Source organism: Trachemys scripta, chromosome 19, assembly GCF_013100865.1.
Source record: "Trachemys scripta elegans isolate TJP31775 chromosome 19, CAS_Tse_1.0, whole genome shotgun sequence".
Taxonomy (NCBI): Eukaryota; Metazoa; Chordata; order Testudines; family Emydidae; genus Trachemys; species Trachemys scripta.
Genome location: NC_048316.1, coordinates 14,230,843 through 14,244,643, shown reverse-complemented (window position 1 = coordinate 14,244,643; position 13,801 = coordinate 14,230,843). Strand labels below are relative to the sequence as shown.

The following is a 13,801-nucleotide window of genomic DNA, read 5'->3' as shown; positions in this document are numbered from 1 at the left end:
TCCATTACTTCCCTACTACCTACCCACTGCCCTCTCTGCCTGGGGGAAAGGCAGTAGGAGCAAGACTGTGCCCCACCAAGCCTCTTGAGCAGGAAAGTGAAGGTGCAGAGAAGGCCTGACTAGTGCAGGAAGGAGTTAGCAGGGGAAACCTGTTCTCTTTGCTGAAGGTCGTGTCATTCTTTTCATTCTTTTCATTGGGTTCTTCTTTCTGGGGGAGAGGAGAGTCTCTCTCATCGCTCGAGTCACTGCAAAGGAGCATTTTAAAACAGGGTAAGTTTCAACTGAGATGCTGAAATCTGGTCTGTAAGACTCCAACAGAGGGTCTGGTAGGTACTCACCTGAAAGCCTGAACAATAACAGTGCCAAAGAGAATGAAGAGGGCTGAGAAGATCAGGGACAGAAGTGGCATCATTTCCCGCCTAAGAGAGAAGGTTTGCAGTTAGTTCTGAGTTCCTACAGTCAACCTCTGCCTCAGGTTTTCAGCTCCCTTTCACCCCAGATAACAGCATATAATTTCCCTTGAACTGACTGTCTCCTGTTTGAAGGGCTTTAACGGAAGCTCTCTCATTGTTCCTATCTCCTAACGAAAGGCAGGGAGACAAATGGAAGAATGTTTTTAAAACACCCTAAATTCTAATGAAAACTGCACAGCAAGACAGCCAAGCCAGGACTATTGCCAACAGGAGCGGTGTGTTTTCAGTAGCACAAAATCCAGTGGCAGACCTCAGCTTCACAGCTCAACTGGCTACCCAGAAAATGAGGCAGAAGTCCAGCTTCACTGCTTTTGAATTTATCCTCAGGCAAGACAGAGGGCTATTACAGCTATACACAAAATAAGAGCTATATTGATATTATAAATCAGATTCCATACCAGTTATTATGAAATACGCTATCCCAGCAGTCCGAGACATACTCTATTGCGGAGTAGAGCCATCGGAGAAAGAACACCTGTAAAGTTACAACAGATCAATGACAAGGTGGCTGCTCTCCCCCCCACCCATGAAGAAACAAATCAACTATGTGACTATCCCCTCTGCACCCCTTGTCCAAACCAGCTCAACTACCTCAGAGCACAGGGGCTGCCCCCTGCAGCTGATGTGCACACAGTGAATGAGTCTTGCCTCTCCAATACTCAAAACTCTAGGCACAATTTCCATCACTGACCACAGTGGTGCAGTCTTAGTCCTGGTCTACACTGGGGGAGATTGGGGGGGGACAGACAAATCGATCTAAGTTACGGACAACTTCAGCTACGCGAATAATGTAGCTGAAGTTGATGTACTTAGATCGACTTACCGTGGTGTCTTCACCGCGGTGAGTCGACTGCTGCCACTCCCCGTTGACGCTGCTTGCGCCTCTCGCAGCGCTGGAGTACAGGAGTCGATGGGAGAGCGCTCGGGGGTTGATTTATCGCATCTAGACTTATGCGATAAATCGATCCCTGATGGATCGATCGCTACCCGCTGATCTGGCGGGTAGTGAAGACATACCCTCAGAGTTAACTAGAACCAGCTAATATAGGTTTGTTATGCCTCTACAAAACTGAGAATACTTACAGGAGCAAGTTCATCATTCAAGTCTGGCAGGACAGTGTCTGAAGAGAGAAGACCAGGGTCTGTTCTTAACTGAGCCAGAAGATCCAAAAGGATGAAGTTATCCTCTTCACTGCCCTCCCAGGCATCTTCCAATATTTTATAGATCACTCTTCCTACATTATTGCGCCTTTCCAAGATGGCCACCTGGACAAAGCAGTAATAGCACAAGCTTCAGGGAACCAGATACCAGCTTGGAAGAAAGCCTTGATGTGTCAAATGAGAATTCAGAACTAGGATCCAGATTAAAAAGTTATTTCAGTTAATCTCTCATGACACCCATATCAAAGGGCGGGCACAACATCGGAATGGGAACAAGTATAAAAAGTAGCTGCATGTTCCATTATACCCAATAGGCACAGAGATGAACAGCACGTGTTCTCTGAACCCCAGCTCCTGTTCTTTGGAAGCACAACACTTATTTTGTATAGTGTTTTTCCTACACACTGCATTCCACATCACCTACCGCAACTAATTAGAGTTAGCCAGAAGGAGAGTAATTAAGAAGCATAGGCAAGGAGGAAAAAGAGGGATGTTTTCTCAGCAGAGATGTGAAATAAAACAGTGGATTTGGTGGTGAGACATAGGAAGGTCATTCCAAACAGGAGGAGCTGCCGAGGGCAAAGCTCTCACATTAAGAGTGGAGTGACAGAGTGAATGACAGAAGAGAACAGTGCTAAATAAGCAGGAGTAGTTTGGGAAGTAGTAGAGAGAAACAAGGTCCATCCATGAGACTGGAGGGGTTTAAGATCAAAGAGGACATTTTGAACTAGACAGTGAAATGAACAGAACCAGTGGAATCATGAGAATGGAAGATGATGTGGTTACACTTTGTCCATGTCAGAAGGCAGACAGCGGTGTTCTGCACATGCTGGAGTCTAGAGAGCTGAGATCGGGACAGATCAAAAAGAAGGGAATTGCAGTACACAAGACAATGAAGGTCTGACCTGAGGCAGAGCACACCAACATGCAATACAAGAGGATCTGTTAGAAGTAGAGAGGTCTGATCCTGCCCATAACATGCTCCCGTAATATTTCAAAGAAACAGCATCAATGTTCTCTCCCCCTGAACATTTAAAGAATAAAGCTCAGAGAAAGAGAGACGGAATTACAGATTAGTCAGAAGGAAAATGTGACACTCACGGCAGATTTCCCCCAATATTTCTCATCATCCATCAGCAAGGCCTGGGCAAAGTCTCGCTGACGGTCGTCGTAGATATGCACAAACCTCACGGTGTCTTTCGTGTTTGCCAGAGCAAAGGCCACAAAGGCCTCATAGGTCTTAGCAAACTTGTCACCCTCGCCAGTAAGTAAAACCACACAGTACCTAGACAACACAATGAAATGGAGGATTCACAGCAGGCCTGGAGACACAAAGGAATAACAAACCCAACCTGCCAGCTAGAACAGACCCTGACGAGCCAGAGAGACACTTCATCATGTCTACCTTCTTACACACTCCCTTGCCCAATGTTCCAATCTTAGTCCTTCCCATCTTCTATGTTTCTGTCCCCGCAGAGTTACTGCAAGGTACTCTGTTCCATAATACAAGAACAAGGGGATAGTGAACTGAAAAGTGGCACGTTTGAAACTGATAAAAGGAAGCACTTTCACACAACGAACAATTAGCTTCTAGGACTCATTGCCGTGGGACAGAGGCCAAGATCTTAGCAGGATTCAAAAGTAGATTAGACATTTAGATGTATAAGAAGAAGATCAAAAGTTCTAATACTAAATATAGAGAGACCCCCCCTCAATGCCTGTGAAGGGATATAGACTTAACCTTGCATTATTAGGGGTTAGGAGGAAACTTCCCTGGGGGCAGGTTGTCCCATCACTGCCACTGAAGGGCTTCTTGGACATCCCTGTGAAGCATTTGGCACGGGCCACTGATGGTGACAGGATACTGGACTACATGAACCACTGCTCTGATCTAGCAATTTCTATTCTTCTAATGAACCCCTTAATGGACCCCCCCAGAGCGTTAAACGAGACGTCGCCTGTAAGCAGCCACCGGGAGTAGGAGCGCATGAGGATAGGAGGAACTCCCATCGCAGCAAGCCTTACTTCCGCTGACGGTGAGACTTCTTCACAGGACACAGCTCACGAAACAGTTTCTGGTTGGTGAGTCTGGCTGCCAGAAGGAACTTGTTCTGGGAAAGGAAGTCATCAATGAGCTGCTTTTTCATCTCTCGTGCCTAGAAAGGACAAAAACAGAAGATCAGCACAGTTCAGCTAAACCAGAAGGATGTTCAGCTCTCAAGGAACATGAATGCTCTAGTGTTAAAGGGTCACCATGATGAAGGTCAACAAGCTGTTTTACACAATCGAAGAGATGTTCGGGAGATTGGAAGTGTGGCCACTCATGACTGCCCCTGGAGAAGGGGCATTAAACAGCTGTTGTTGCTGAGGGGGAAAAAAAATCAGAGCATCCAGTAATATTAAAATCCCAACTGTCAGAAATTGCAACAGTGACTGAAGGCTTCTGACGACTCAGCATTTATTGGGTGTACCTGCACAAGAACAAAGGTTTGGGCATATCCCATATGCAGCCTTTCACTATTTCTCTGTGAAACCTTTAAGTCTCATGGACTCTCTAAGGAATTCCTCAGAGCCAAGGGTTCTTCTCAGGAGACTAAGGATTTCTGACAAAGCTGAATTAATTAAGAGTTGCCCTCTCTCTGTACAGTCACTGCGCCACTGAAACCCAAAGACCTGCCCTCCTCCACCAGCTTAGCTACAAAACTATGTCCCAGTGAAAACCACAACTGTCACCCAGTTATCCTCCAAGTTCAGATGCCTGTTGAAACCTACAGAGCTCCCTCTCTCCCTGACGGTCAGTCAAGACATCCTTCTGAAGCTCCAATTTCTGCTCCCATCCAACCCAGAGTTGGTTTGAAATGCTCCACTGATCAACTTCTGATGTAAGAAACAGGCCAGAAAAGCAGTTACTATACCTCTACCTCGATATAACGCTGTCCTCGGGAGCCAAAAAAATCTTACCGCGTTATAGGTGAAACCGCGTTATATTGAACTTGCTTTGATCCACCAGAGTGCGCAGCCCTGTCCCCCCAGAGCACTGCTTTACCGCGTTATATCCAAATTCGTGTTATATCGGGTCATGTTATATCGAGGTAGCGGTGTATATATTTTACTTAAAACCCAGATAGACAGACAAAGACGCAGACCACAAAGTGATACCTGAATAACATCGGCAGGCTTATCAATATGTTCCTTGAAGATCATCATGGTGGGGGTGTAGACGTTGATGTTATATTGTCTGGACAACTCTTCAGTCCCTCTGAGTCCAACATACACGTATCCAAAGGACAAATAATCTCTGTATGCAAAAGCAGTGAGCTAGAGGGAAACACAGGTCCAGTGCATGTTTACATTGCAGATCATGCTTTGATTCTTCCCCAATAACGCTTATGGTGACTATTTCCCCATAGATTCCACAGCATTGTTAAGTCTACAACAGCCAAATGACACACAAAGTCAGCCCATTCCCTTTACTAGGCTTATTACACAGTTAGCTTCTTCCTCATGACAGAGGAAGGTTGGCGGGATCCAGAGTTTCATTTTACAATCTAACATTCTATATCTGGCCAGATGTTTCTTTAGCAACTCATCATCCTCAAACAAACGAGACCCAGTGCTCAAATGACCCAGATCATTAACTATTTGTGGTGGGAAAGGAATGATGGTTTCTCCCCTTGCCCTCAACCCCACCCATGCCCTTACTTCCACTAGAGATCCGTCTATGGCAAGAGAAGTAAGTTCTACTCATATTCAGATGTTTAAAATAGTTAACAAAAGCCAGTCACCTGACTATGCAGTCTCCAAATAACACACATGAAATTGCTGGGTGTTCGGGGTGGGTAATGCTACTTAAAAGAACCATCCAGCCTGTGCCTACACCGAGATCCCATTCTCTACTAAGACAGGTGGATGTACAAAGCTATCCAAATGCCAGAGATAACACACAAACACACACACGTTACCTTGTATAACAATGGCACTACTGGCATATGATCAAACAGAAGGACATGGGGTTTATTTTCTTTCTTCCAGTTCGACAGGAATCGGACATAATTTTTATCTGTAATCTTAAATGTAAAACAGAACGTTCGTTTCAACCTCAATTCGTTCAGGAAATTGAAATTCAATAAGGTTAAATGGCTGCATTAGAATTGGGTCCTAAAACGCTGCCAGAATGTCATGATTTCTGTTTTGTAAAGGACACCTGTGCCCATACATCTTTTCCTGCTAAGGCGATTTGTGCAAAACCAGGATTTTTACACTAACAGTTTTCTCTGCTTTTGCTGATCTTTCCTGACTTGATGTCATAAATTCTCCGTGGCATCATAATCATTTCCACAGCAGCTAACTGGTGGTCATTACTGAGGATTATGACTTCAGATGGGGAATAAACAAAAAGGGCAGAGTAGAAGTCAAACAATCTGTTTATTTAAAAATGTCTCTAGTGATAAAAAGCTCTGTCTGCCAAAAGGGCTCAATGCGCTCAACTCCCATTTACAGGCCTGATCCAAAGTGTGCTGAAGTCAACAAAATGATACCCAACTCACTTCAGTAGGCTTTGTGCCAGGCCTACAAATCTGAAGGAGTTGAGAATACAGAAAATCTTGCAAGAGATACTTATCAGTTTGCAGGATAGGGCAAGGGAGGAGAAGAGACATACAGTGATGGTCTCTGAGGTCATGTCCACACCGGAGCACCGTTTTGGAACCTGGCCATGGCTACCCTCCGAGCAGAGTTCAAACATCATTCCTTAATATAGTTGTAACTATCTCTGGTGTAGTCCCAAACAGTGTCAAATCGGCACCCGTGTGGTTACGAGCCCTAATGTAAGCCACGTGTACGATCAAATGCTTACCATGAAGCACTGCAGTTAACCCCGAAGGACGTGAGTTATGGTAAGTGGGGTATCATCAGTGAGGGGGGGGTGTCCTGCTGCCAGCTCAGGCACCTATCTCACCATGCACAGGGGAAGATGGAGAAAAATTCCATCTTGTGCGTGAATATATTGTTTCCTTCAAAACCGCCTCCAGCATTTATAGCTGTAACGATTTCACTCATCCAAACCGCCATTCTCCCTTGATGAAGGCCATTGCAAATAGCTTCAGAAACTTCTGACACCCCCAAGACAAAGGTCACATCAGAGACTGACTCTGTCAGATGATGTGTCAGAGACAACAAAGAGATCCAAGTGTCTAGCACACACTACCACTTATCAGAATCCAAACACGCTGATCTCCGTCACATACCTTCTCTATGAGGTTCCCTGGAAGAAGGCTTTCTACGAACTGCCTCAGGTTCTCTCGGATGACCGCATTGTGGAAGAAGGATATTTTCCCATTAACGAGTCCCAGAATGGAGGGTGTGCTGTGTGCTCCCAGGTGATGTGCGAGGCGTCTCTCATACCCAGCGTGGACGACTCCAATTCCCACCCCTGAAAACGGAGGGCAAATCCAAAAAGAGGGTCACCGTGACATGGTTGGTGAATGACTGAAACTCCCCTAAAGGGAATCAGCACTAAGGTGGCTGCTGTTATCCAGCACACCGAGAGGATGAATTATTCAGCTGGTACTACATAGTGTTTCCCCTTTTCACATTCCATGGGGAGTTGTATTACTCTGCTCTCAGGAAGAAGTAACAATGGGACCAGCTTCTCCTTACTCTTCTGCCTAAAGGTTCTCTATTCGGCATGTTAAAACCCCAAGGAAAAATATCACGTTAAATATACAGTGCAGCAACTTCTTGTCCCGGCACTCTTATTTTGGATTCTATGTCCTCTGTACCGACCATCTCCGGTTATGTAGATGACCCATAAGGGGGACAGGCATTTTCACCCTGAGCAAGAAACACTGTAAGTACTTAACTGGAATCCAAGTATATGTTGCCAGGGTTCCCTGATTTTTATTTTGGATGCCAAAATTTTCTCCCATCCTCCTGTGTCCTACAGGATAGTGGCCTTGACTCTGGTCAAATTTGGGCTGGCTCACAGCTCCCTTTAGACTCCAGATTGCATCTCAGGACCATTCTTGGTATATATCAAAGGGCAATGCAATGTTTATATTGCAGGCCAGAACATAGTAGTACCTGACCATGCAACAATCCTTGGTGCTATTTAGAGTGATGCAGGCACTAGGAATGGTTTAATCACACTGCAGCAGAAAAGGAGACAATCGCTGAATTTAGAGATGGAAGAGACTCCCCAGACTGCATCTAGTCCATTCTCTGCCAGGGCTGGATTTTCTAATGTCTTGTCTTGTCAAGTGCCAGCTATCTACAGGGATGGGGCTTTCACCAGCTCCCTTCGGAGACTGACCCAGCCCTACAGATCTAAAGCGTTTACTCATGTTTTAATCCTAAATTTGTCTTGTCTCAGTTTCATTGATGGGGACTGGTGTTGGAAAGAAAGAGATCAATGCCCCTCCGCTTACACTGGAAAACAACAGAAATAAAGCCATTCACACCACACCGATAAACCACAAAGGAACTCCGAGGCTGAATTCACATTCAAACACAACCCCCAAAAGCTGAAGTCAGTTGCCGCAGCCTAGGATGGAAAGCTTTGAGACAGCCTCTCTCTGAAAACACGTTGCATCTTGAGTTTTTAAAATTTGCTTCTCTTACCCAACACCTCTAGCTCCTGAACAACCTCCTTCCACACTGGCTCAATGTGGATACAGCTGAAGCACCAGTCCGAGGTTATTTTAATGAGGTAGGGCTTTTTGAAACTGTCCGGTACAATCTCGTTCACGTAGTGTGAAAAATGCAGCAAGTACTTCTCATCAGAGGAGTCTCGTCGCTCCGAATTAAACGGGAAGTGGAAAAAGGATTCGTCAAAGTAAAAGCTTTCGTGGAAGTGATGGAACTGGCGGTGCTGCTGCTGCTGAGGGTACCCCTGGTTCTCACCCACGTCTCCGTAACGATCAAAGTTTGATCTCTTTTCCTCATTGGAGAGGATCTGTCAATCACAGAGTTAAGAAGGGTTGAAAAGAAACAAGGCCTGGCTCATGTTGAGAGAGAACTGGAAGGATGACAATTCCCCTTCTTAAAATGATTGAATAGCCATAAAGAGCAGACACACTGGGAAGAGGACATAGGTGCTGGAACGGGGTGTGGGGGGTCTGCAGCACCCCCTGACTTGAAGTGGTTTCCATTATATACAGGATTTCCAGTTTAGATGAATGGCTCTCAGCACCCCCGCTATAAAAAATGTTCCAGCACCCCTGGAAGAGGAAATCCTTTTGCCGAACGTCTACCCAGTTGAGCTCCAAGAAAGGGAACTGTCATGTCTTTTACACCTATGTCTCTGGAGCCAAATCCATGTATGTGGCATGGAGTGAGACAGAGTTCACACAAACAAACAGAACATTTATTTGGAGAATTTTGTACAAACCTACTCACTAGCTAACCATTCTTTTTAAATATTAATTTCTGGCTTCCTAGTTCTGCGACACCCTGTCTTCCAAATTCTTTTATCATTTCAGTTTCTCAGCTAAGAGGCCATAAAAACGAGTCCTAAAACAAACATAGTCCAGAAGACTATTGTGGTTTTCTCGTAACGTCAAACATTTAACAGCCACGTGAATTTGAAGAGCTGAAGCGCTCAGGAAGACAAGCAGCACTTTAAGCAGAAACTGCCGACTGAGCTGGGAGATGAGAATTCAGTTTATTCCTGGCGCTCAGCATGGATGTAAGAAGAGCATCGGCTGAGATGCCACATGCTGATTCAGTGAGGCTTGGATGAGTGACCTGCAAGTGCTACTTATGCAAATAATATTTTAGAAGTGACTAAAGCTCTCAAGCCATTAACCCCACTTACAACATCACTGGAATATGCATAACAAACATGAAGAGATGGCACCAGCCTGCTTTGCTGAACTCAGTGGATACCCCTTACCCTTTGCTTGATGCTTTTCAGCAAGCAAAAGGCAGAACTTTACATTTGTTCTCCCACAACATTTCCAGCTGCGGGATGTTCATGGTCTATTGAGATTAATTCACATATCCCCCAATAACTGGGGAAGTGTTAAATGGCTATACAGGGTTTTTTTTTTTTTTTAAATCAGCAGCATCCAGGGGCTAGTTTTTGTCAAGAAAACCTAGACAAAGATTCCACCCGCCTACCCTGCCATACACAGAGCTGAGAAATTGTTCCATGTAGATATAACTGGAAAATAGTAAAGGCTACTTGTAAAAGATGAACAGCATTTTCCAGGCTCTAACATACATCCCGAAAGCAGCACACAGTTACCAGTGTTTAATACCTCATAGGCTTTGCTAATTTGTATAAACTTATCTTCTGCTCCTGGGTCCTTGTTTTTGTCAGGGTGCCTACAATGCAAAAAATAAAGAAAATGGATTCTGTCCTTTAGAAAGCATCAGCAATTTATCACAGGGAGTCACAGCAAGCCACAAGTGTTTTCAGCTTCAGTTCAAGACTCAGACTAAGCAGGATATGTAGACATTAATGCCGTTTACTGGTATCCACTTCTTAATCCAGCTGATGCAGATTTATGGCCAAAGTCTATTTCTCCTACCCAGGTTGAACCACATAAAGAATTTCAATGGGATTTGAGTGGTGTATGAAAAAGCATTTCCTCAGTTTCAAATTTTATTTCATAAATAAATGGTCCAAGTGGAGCTAAAAGGTTGATTTAACACCAGGCAGTAAATTCCTTCAGCAACAAGCCTACCAATTTCAAAGATGCACGCTCTAGCTGCTGCCCTATATATATATCAGACAGAGCAGCTACTCGGTACATCTGCAGCTCTATTCTGCATGTTAATAGTTTTCCATTATAGCATTAGACCACAACCTTAATGCCTAGGTTCTATGAGACCCCAGAAGCTATCAGATTCTGTAGTTCAGATAATCATGTTCTTCCAGATGCTGTACATCAGCTCTTCTCTTCGGTGTATGAAACAGGTCTTAATGTATGGTCATAATTTGGCTTAACTTAATTCACTTCCTCTTTTAGGAAGCTTGAAAATTAGAAGTTGGTCATGATCAATTTTTTAAAAATTTTATATATATTTAATATTTTATTATATATATATAAAATAGATTTACTCAGTTGAGTTACTGGATGTGAGGAGCACATATAACTAGTTAGAGAAATTAACTAGCAAATGTGATCCTGCTGCAATTCCTACAACAACCCTAAAGATATATTTCAGAGTAGCAGCTGTGTTAGTCTGTATCCGCAAAAAGAACAGGAGTACTTGTGGCACCTTAGAGACTAACAAATTTATTAGAGCATAAGCTTTCGTGGACTACAACCCACTTCTTCGGATGCCCAGAAGTGGGTTGTAGTCCACGAAAGCTTATGCTCTAATAAATTTGTTAGTCTCTAAGGTGCCACAAGTACTCCTGTTCCTAAAGATATAGTACGGAAGTTATTAAAAGACATTTGTTTCTTAAATTTCTGCCCTTGGTGATTCTTCCAATATGGTATATTTTGTAATGTACAAAATGGGGGGGGGTGTCATATTAGACCCTCCAGAATCTGATATCCAGAGTACTGGATGAACTGGAAGTTAGTACCATCAGAAAATACTACAGCATGTGCAGTGTGCAAAAATAACTAAAATTTAGGGCCAGATCCTGCAGTTCTTGTTATCAACCTGTGAATAGTCCCACTGAAATCGACAGGTCATTTGTGTGAGTAAGTGACGTGGGATCAAACTCTCATCATATATACAGAATATAATGTATGATTAGCTTTTTACTTAGAATACACATGCAAACAAGATAACTAAACATTATAGGTCCAATTCGACAAACCTTTTCTTGAGTAGTACTTACTCACAAAAGAAGTGCCATTGAATTCAATGGGACTACTCGTGAAAGTAAGTACTTCTCTTTCAGGTTGCATAATTGGGCTCTTTATTAGGAAACAGTTTTCCTTCTCCCTTTTTTTTTTTTTTTAAGTTTCTCCCTGGCCAGCTGATACATTTACTTGAGAATAGTGGGCCAGCTCCTCGGCTGAAATAAATCAGTGTAGTTCCATTGTGGATTTAAGTTGATGTACACCAGCTGAGACGCTGGCTCACTATTCAGAATACGGTTTTATTCAACATGTTAAGAGTAAGTATACTGTCGATAGGGGGAAAATGGTTATTCTACCATTTTAAATGTCTTTGTTTTTATTTTGTAGATGATGGTTTCTCTCCCAAATATTTGGTGCATTGGTGAAAATAGCTGACTCTAGCTTGCAGAAACCATTTAATATGCAAAATATTTTGATCCACCTACCATTCCCGGGCGAGCTTCTTATAAGCCTTTTTAATGTCAGCCTGGCTGGACGTCCTGCTAACCCCAAGGATTCTGTATGGGTCAAAATCCACTGCAGACAAAATTTGCAGGACCAAGACCAGAACCAGGACCACAACCAACGAGATGCTTAACTTTTTCAGTTCCATTTCTCTTCCTTTAGGCAACCTGGACGGGAGAGTTTCCATATGCATAAGACAGAAGTGTAAAACTAGAGATTGATGCAAAATCCAGGAACCCCTATATTTAGTCGTGGACCACTGGCAAAGAACTGAATAACCAAAGGCCCCATCTCCTTCAAACAACCAGGACCAGAGTTCATGACTACTAAAAAAGGTAGGATTTGGGAGAGAGTCTATTCCAGCCCTTGCATGTCATGAAATATCACATCATTCTAATTATAATTTTGCTTCACCTACAGTTCAACATTTTAGTAGCTTCTATCTTGAGAATTCTAGAGCAAGAGACCTGTGCTTTACACCTACTAGCAGTTCACTACCAGTTTTCAGGTATTAAAAAAGCAGTAAACTGTAGCTGTTTCTGCCATTCCATCATCTATTAATTTATCAGGACTAGCAGATACTTAAGGGACCAGTACACTTTTCTAAATGCTAGTACTAGACTAGCAATCTGAAACCAAAGAACTCCGGTGGCTGACAGTTACATGGGACCATGTTAGTTGAAGGGACAATAACCCCTGTGAACTCTAGTCAGTTCCAAAAAAGTGAGTTAAAATATTTTCAGGTACTACATCTGCCCCTCAGCCCCCAATGTTGTGTTTTTAAAACCATATTTTCCAAAAATTGTTTCTCTCTCCTGTTCACGTCTAAGATCCACAGAATCACCTCCTGAAACTAAATGCCCAATGACAACAGGTTGACTACTTAAAATGCTGCCAACCACACAATTAAATAAAATGAAAGAATACAAAAAAATATTTTAATAATCTGTCACTTATCTTGAGCACTGCTTGCAACAGTTAAGTGAAACCATTTCTCGCAGATGGGTGAGATTTTTAAACAGATCATGTAAATACATTTATTCACAGATGTTATTTATAACAGATTATTAATAGTGGAGGAGATTTTTTGTAATCCAGTTTTTCACTAGTTACGCTCTTTACTTATAGTCTGCATAGTTCACATCTTGGGCAATGGAAATCAATGCAGTCAGTTTTACCATCGGGTTCTTAGAGCTACAATCTTCGGTCTCCAGACCCTCTCGAGCAGGGGCCGTTTGTTTGTTTAAAGAGAAATCCTAGCACTGGACATTTAACAGTAAAATCCCCCCCCCCCTTCCAAAGTCACAAAGAATATTTCTCAGGCTTTATGAAACCTTATTGTTATGAAATGTAAATCTGGAGGCACATGTGTCGGACAGAGCAGCTGCTGACAACTGGGGCTCCCCCAGGCAGGGGGCTGCGGTGGGGGGGAGAGAAAGGAGCCAAGGGACCGGGACCAGGGCACCCGATCCGTCTCTGCGCCCCCTGGCACTGGGGGAGGGGAGCGCCCCGTGCTACTCCCTAGCAGGGCCCTGCCGGCGCCCCCCGCAGCTGCCCCCAGGCCGCCTCCCACCAGGCAGCTCTGGGCTCACCCCCCAGCCGGGCGCCCCGGCTGTCACCCCCACTGCCCCTGGCCAGGCCCCAGGCGGCGCTCGGAGCGCGAGCCCCGGACCGGGCGGGACGGCCCGCGGGAAGGGTCAGCCCTACATCCCATGGCCCTTAAAGGGCCAGCGCCCACCCCGGGCTGGGACCCCTTCGGGGGGGGCGATACCCACCCTGCGCTCCGGGCGCCCGGTCCCCGCTTCCGGCTTCGCCGCCCCGCCTCTCGCCGTCACCATAGGGACGGCGCACGGCTCACTTCCGCTCTCTGCTCCACCCGGTCATAGAGACGGGACACGG

The 13,801-nt window shown here is 44.4% G+C and overlaps 1 protein-coding gene across 2 annotated transcripts in view; it reads right to left on the bottom strand.

Moving 5' to 3' along the window:
- The window catches only part of DNAJC16 (DnaJ heat shock protein family (Hsp40) member C16), a 19,041-nt gene extending 5,240 nt beyond the window's left edge, over positions 1 to 13,801 (bottom strand). For both annotated transcript variants that reach the window (XM_034753135.1, XM_034753136.1), the window contains exons 1-13: positions 13,678 to 13,801; positions 11,884 to 12,069; positions 9,893 to 9,959; positions 8,253 to 8,586; positions 6,881 to 7,065; positions 5,597 to 5,701; positions 4,794 to 4,952; positions 3,660 to 3,790; positions 2,736 to 2,919; positions 1,557 to 1,739; positions 872 to 948; positions 339 to 419; positions 150 to 245 (exon numbers count right to left, since the gene is read on the bottom strand). In XM_034753135.1, coding sequence (XP_034609026.1) covers positions 150 to 245; positions 339 to 419; positions 872 to 948; positions 1,557 to 1,739; positions 2,736 to 2,919; positions 3,660 to 3,790; positions 4,794 to 4,952; positions 5,597 to 5,701; positions 6,881 to 7,065; positions 8,253 to 8,586; positions 9,893 to 9,959; positions 11,884 to 12,050 — 1,769 coding nt within the window. In that variant the 5' untranslated portion in view covers positions 12,051 to 12,069; positions 13,678 to 13,801. The remainder of the gene's footprint in view (positions 1 to 149; positions 246 to 338; positions 420 to 871; positions 949 to 1,556; positions 1,740 to 2,735; positions 2,920 to 3,659; positions 3,791 to 4,793; positions 4,953 to 5,596; positions 5,702 to 6,880; positions 7,066 to 8,252; positions 8,587 to 9,892; positions 9,960 to 11,883; positions 12,070 to 13,677) is intronic.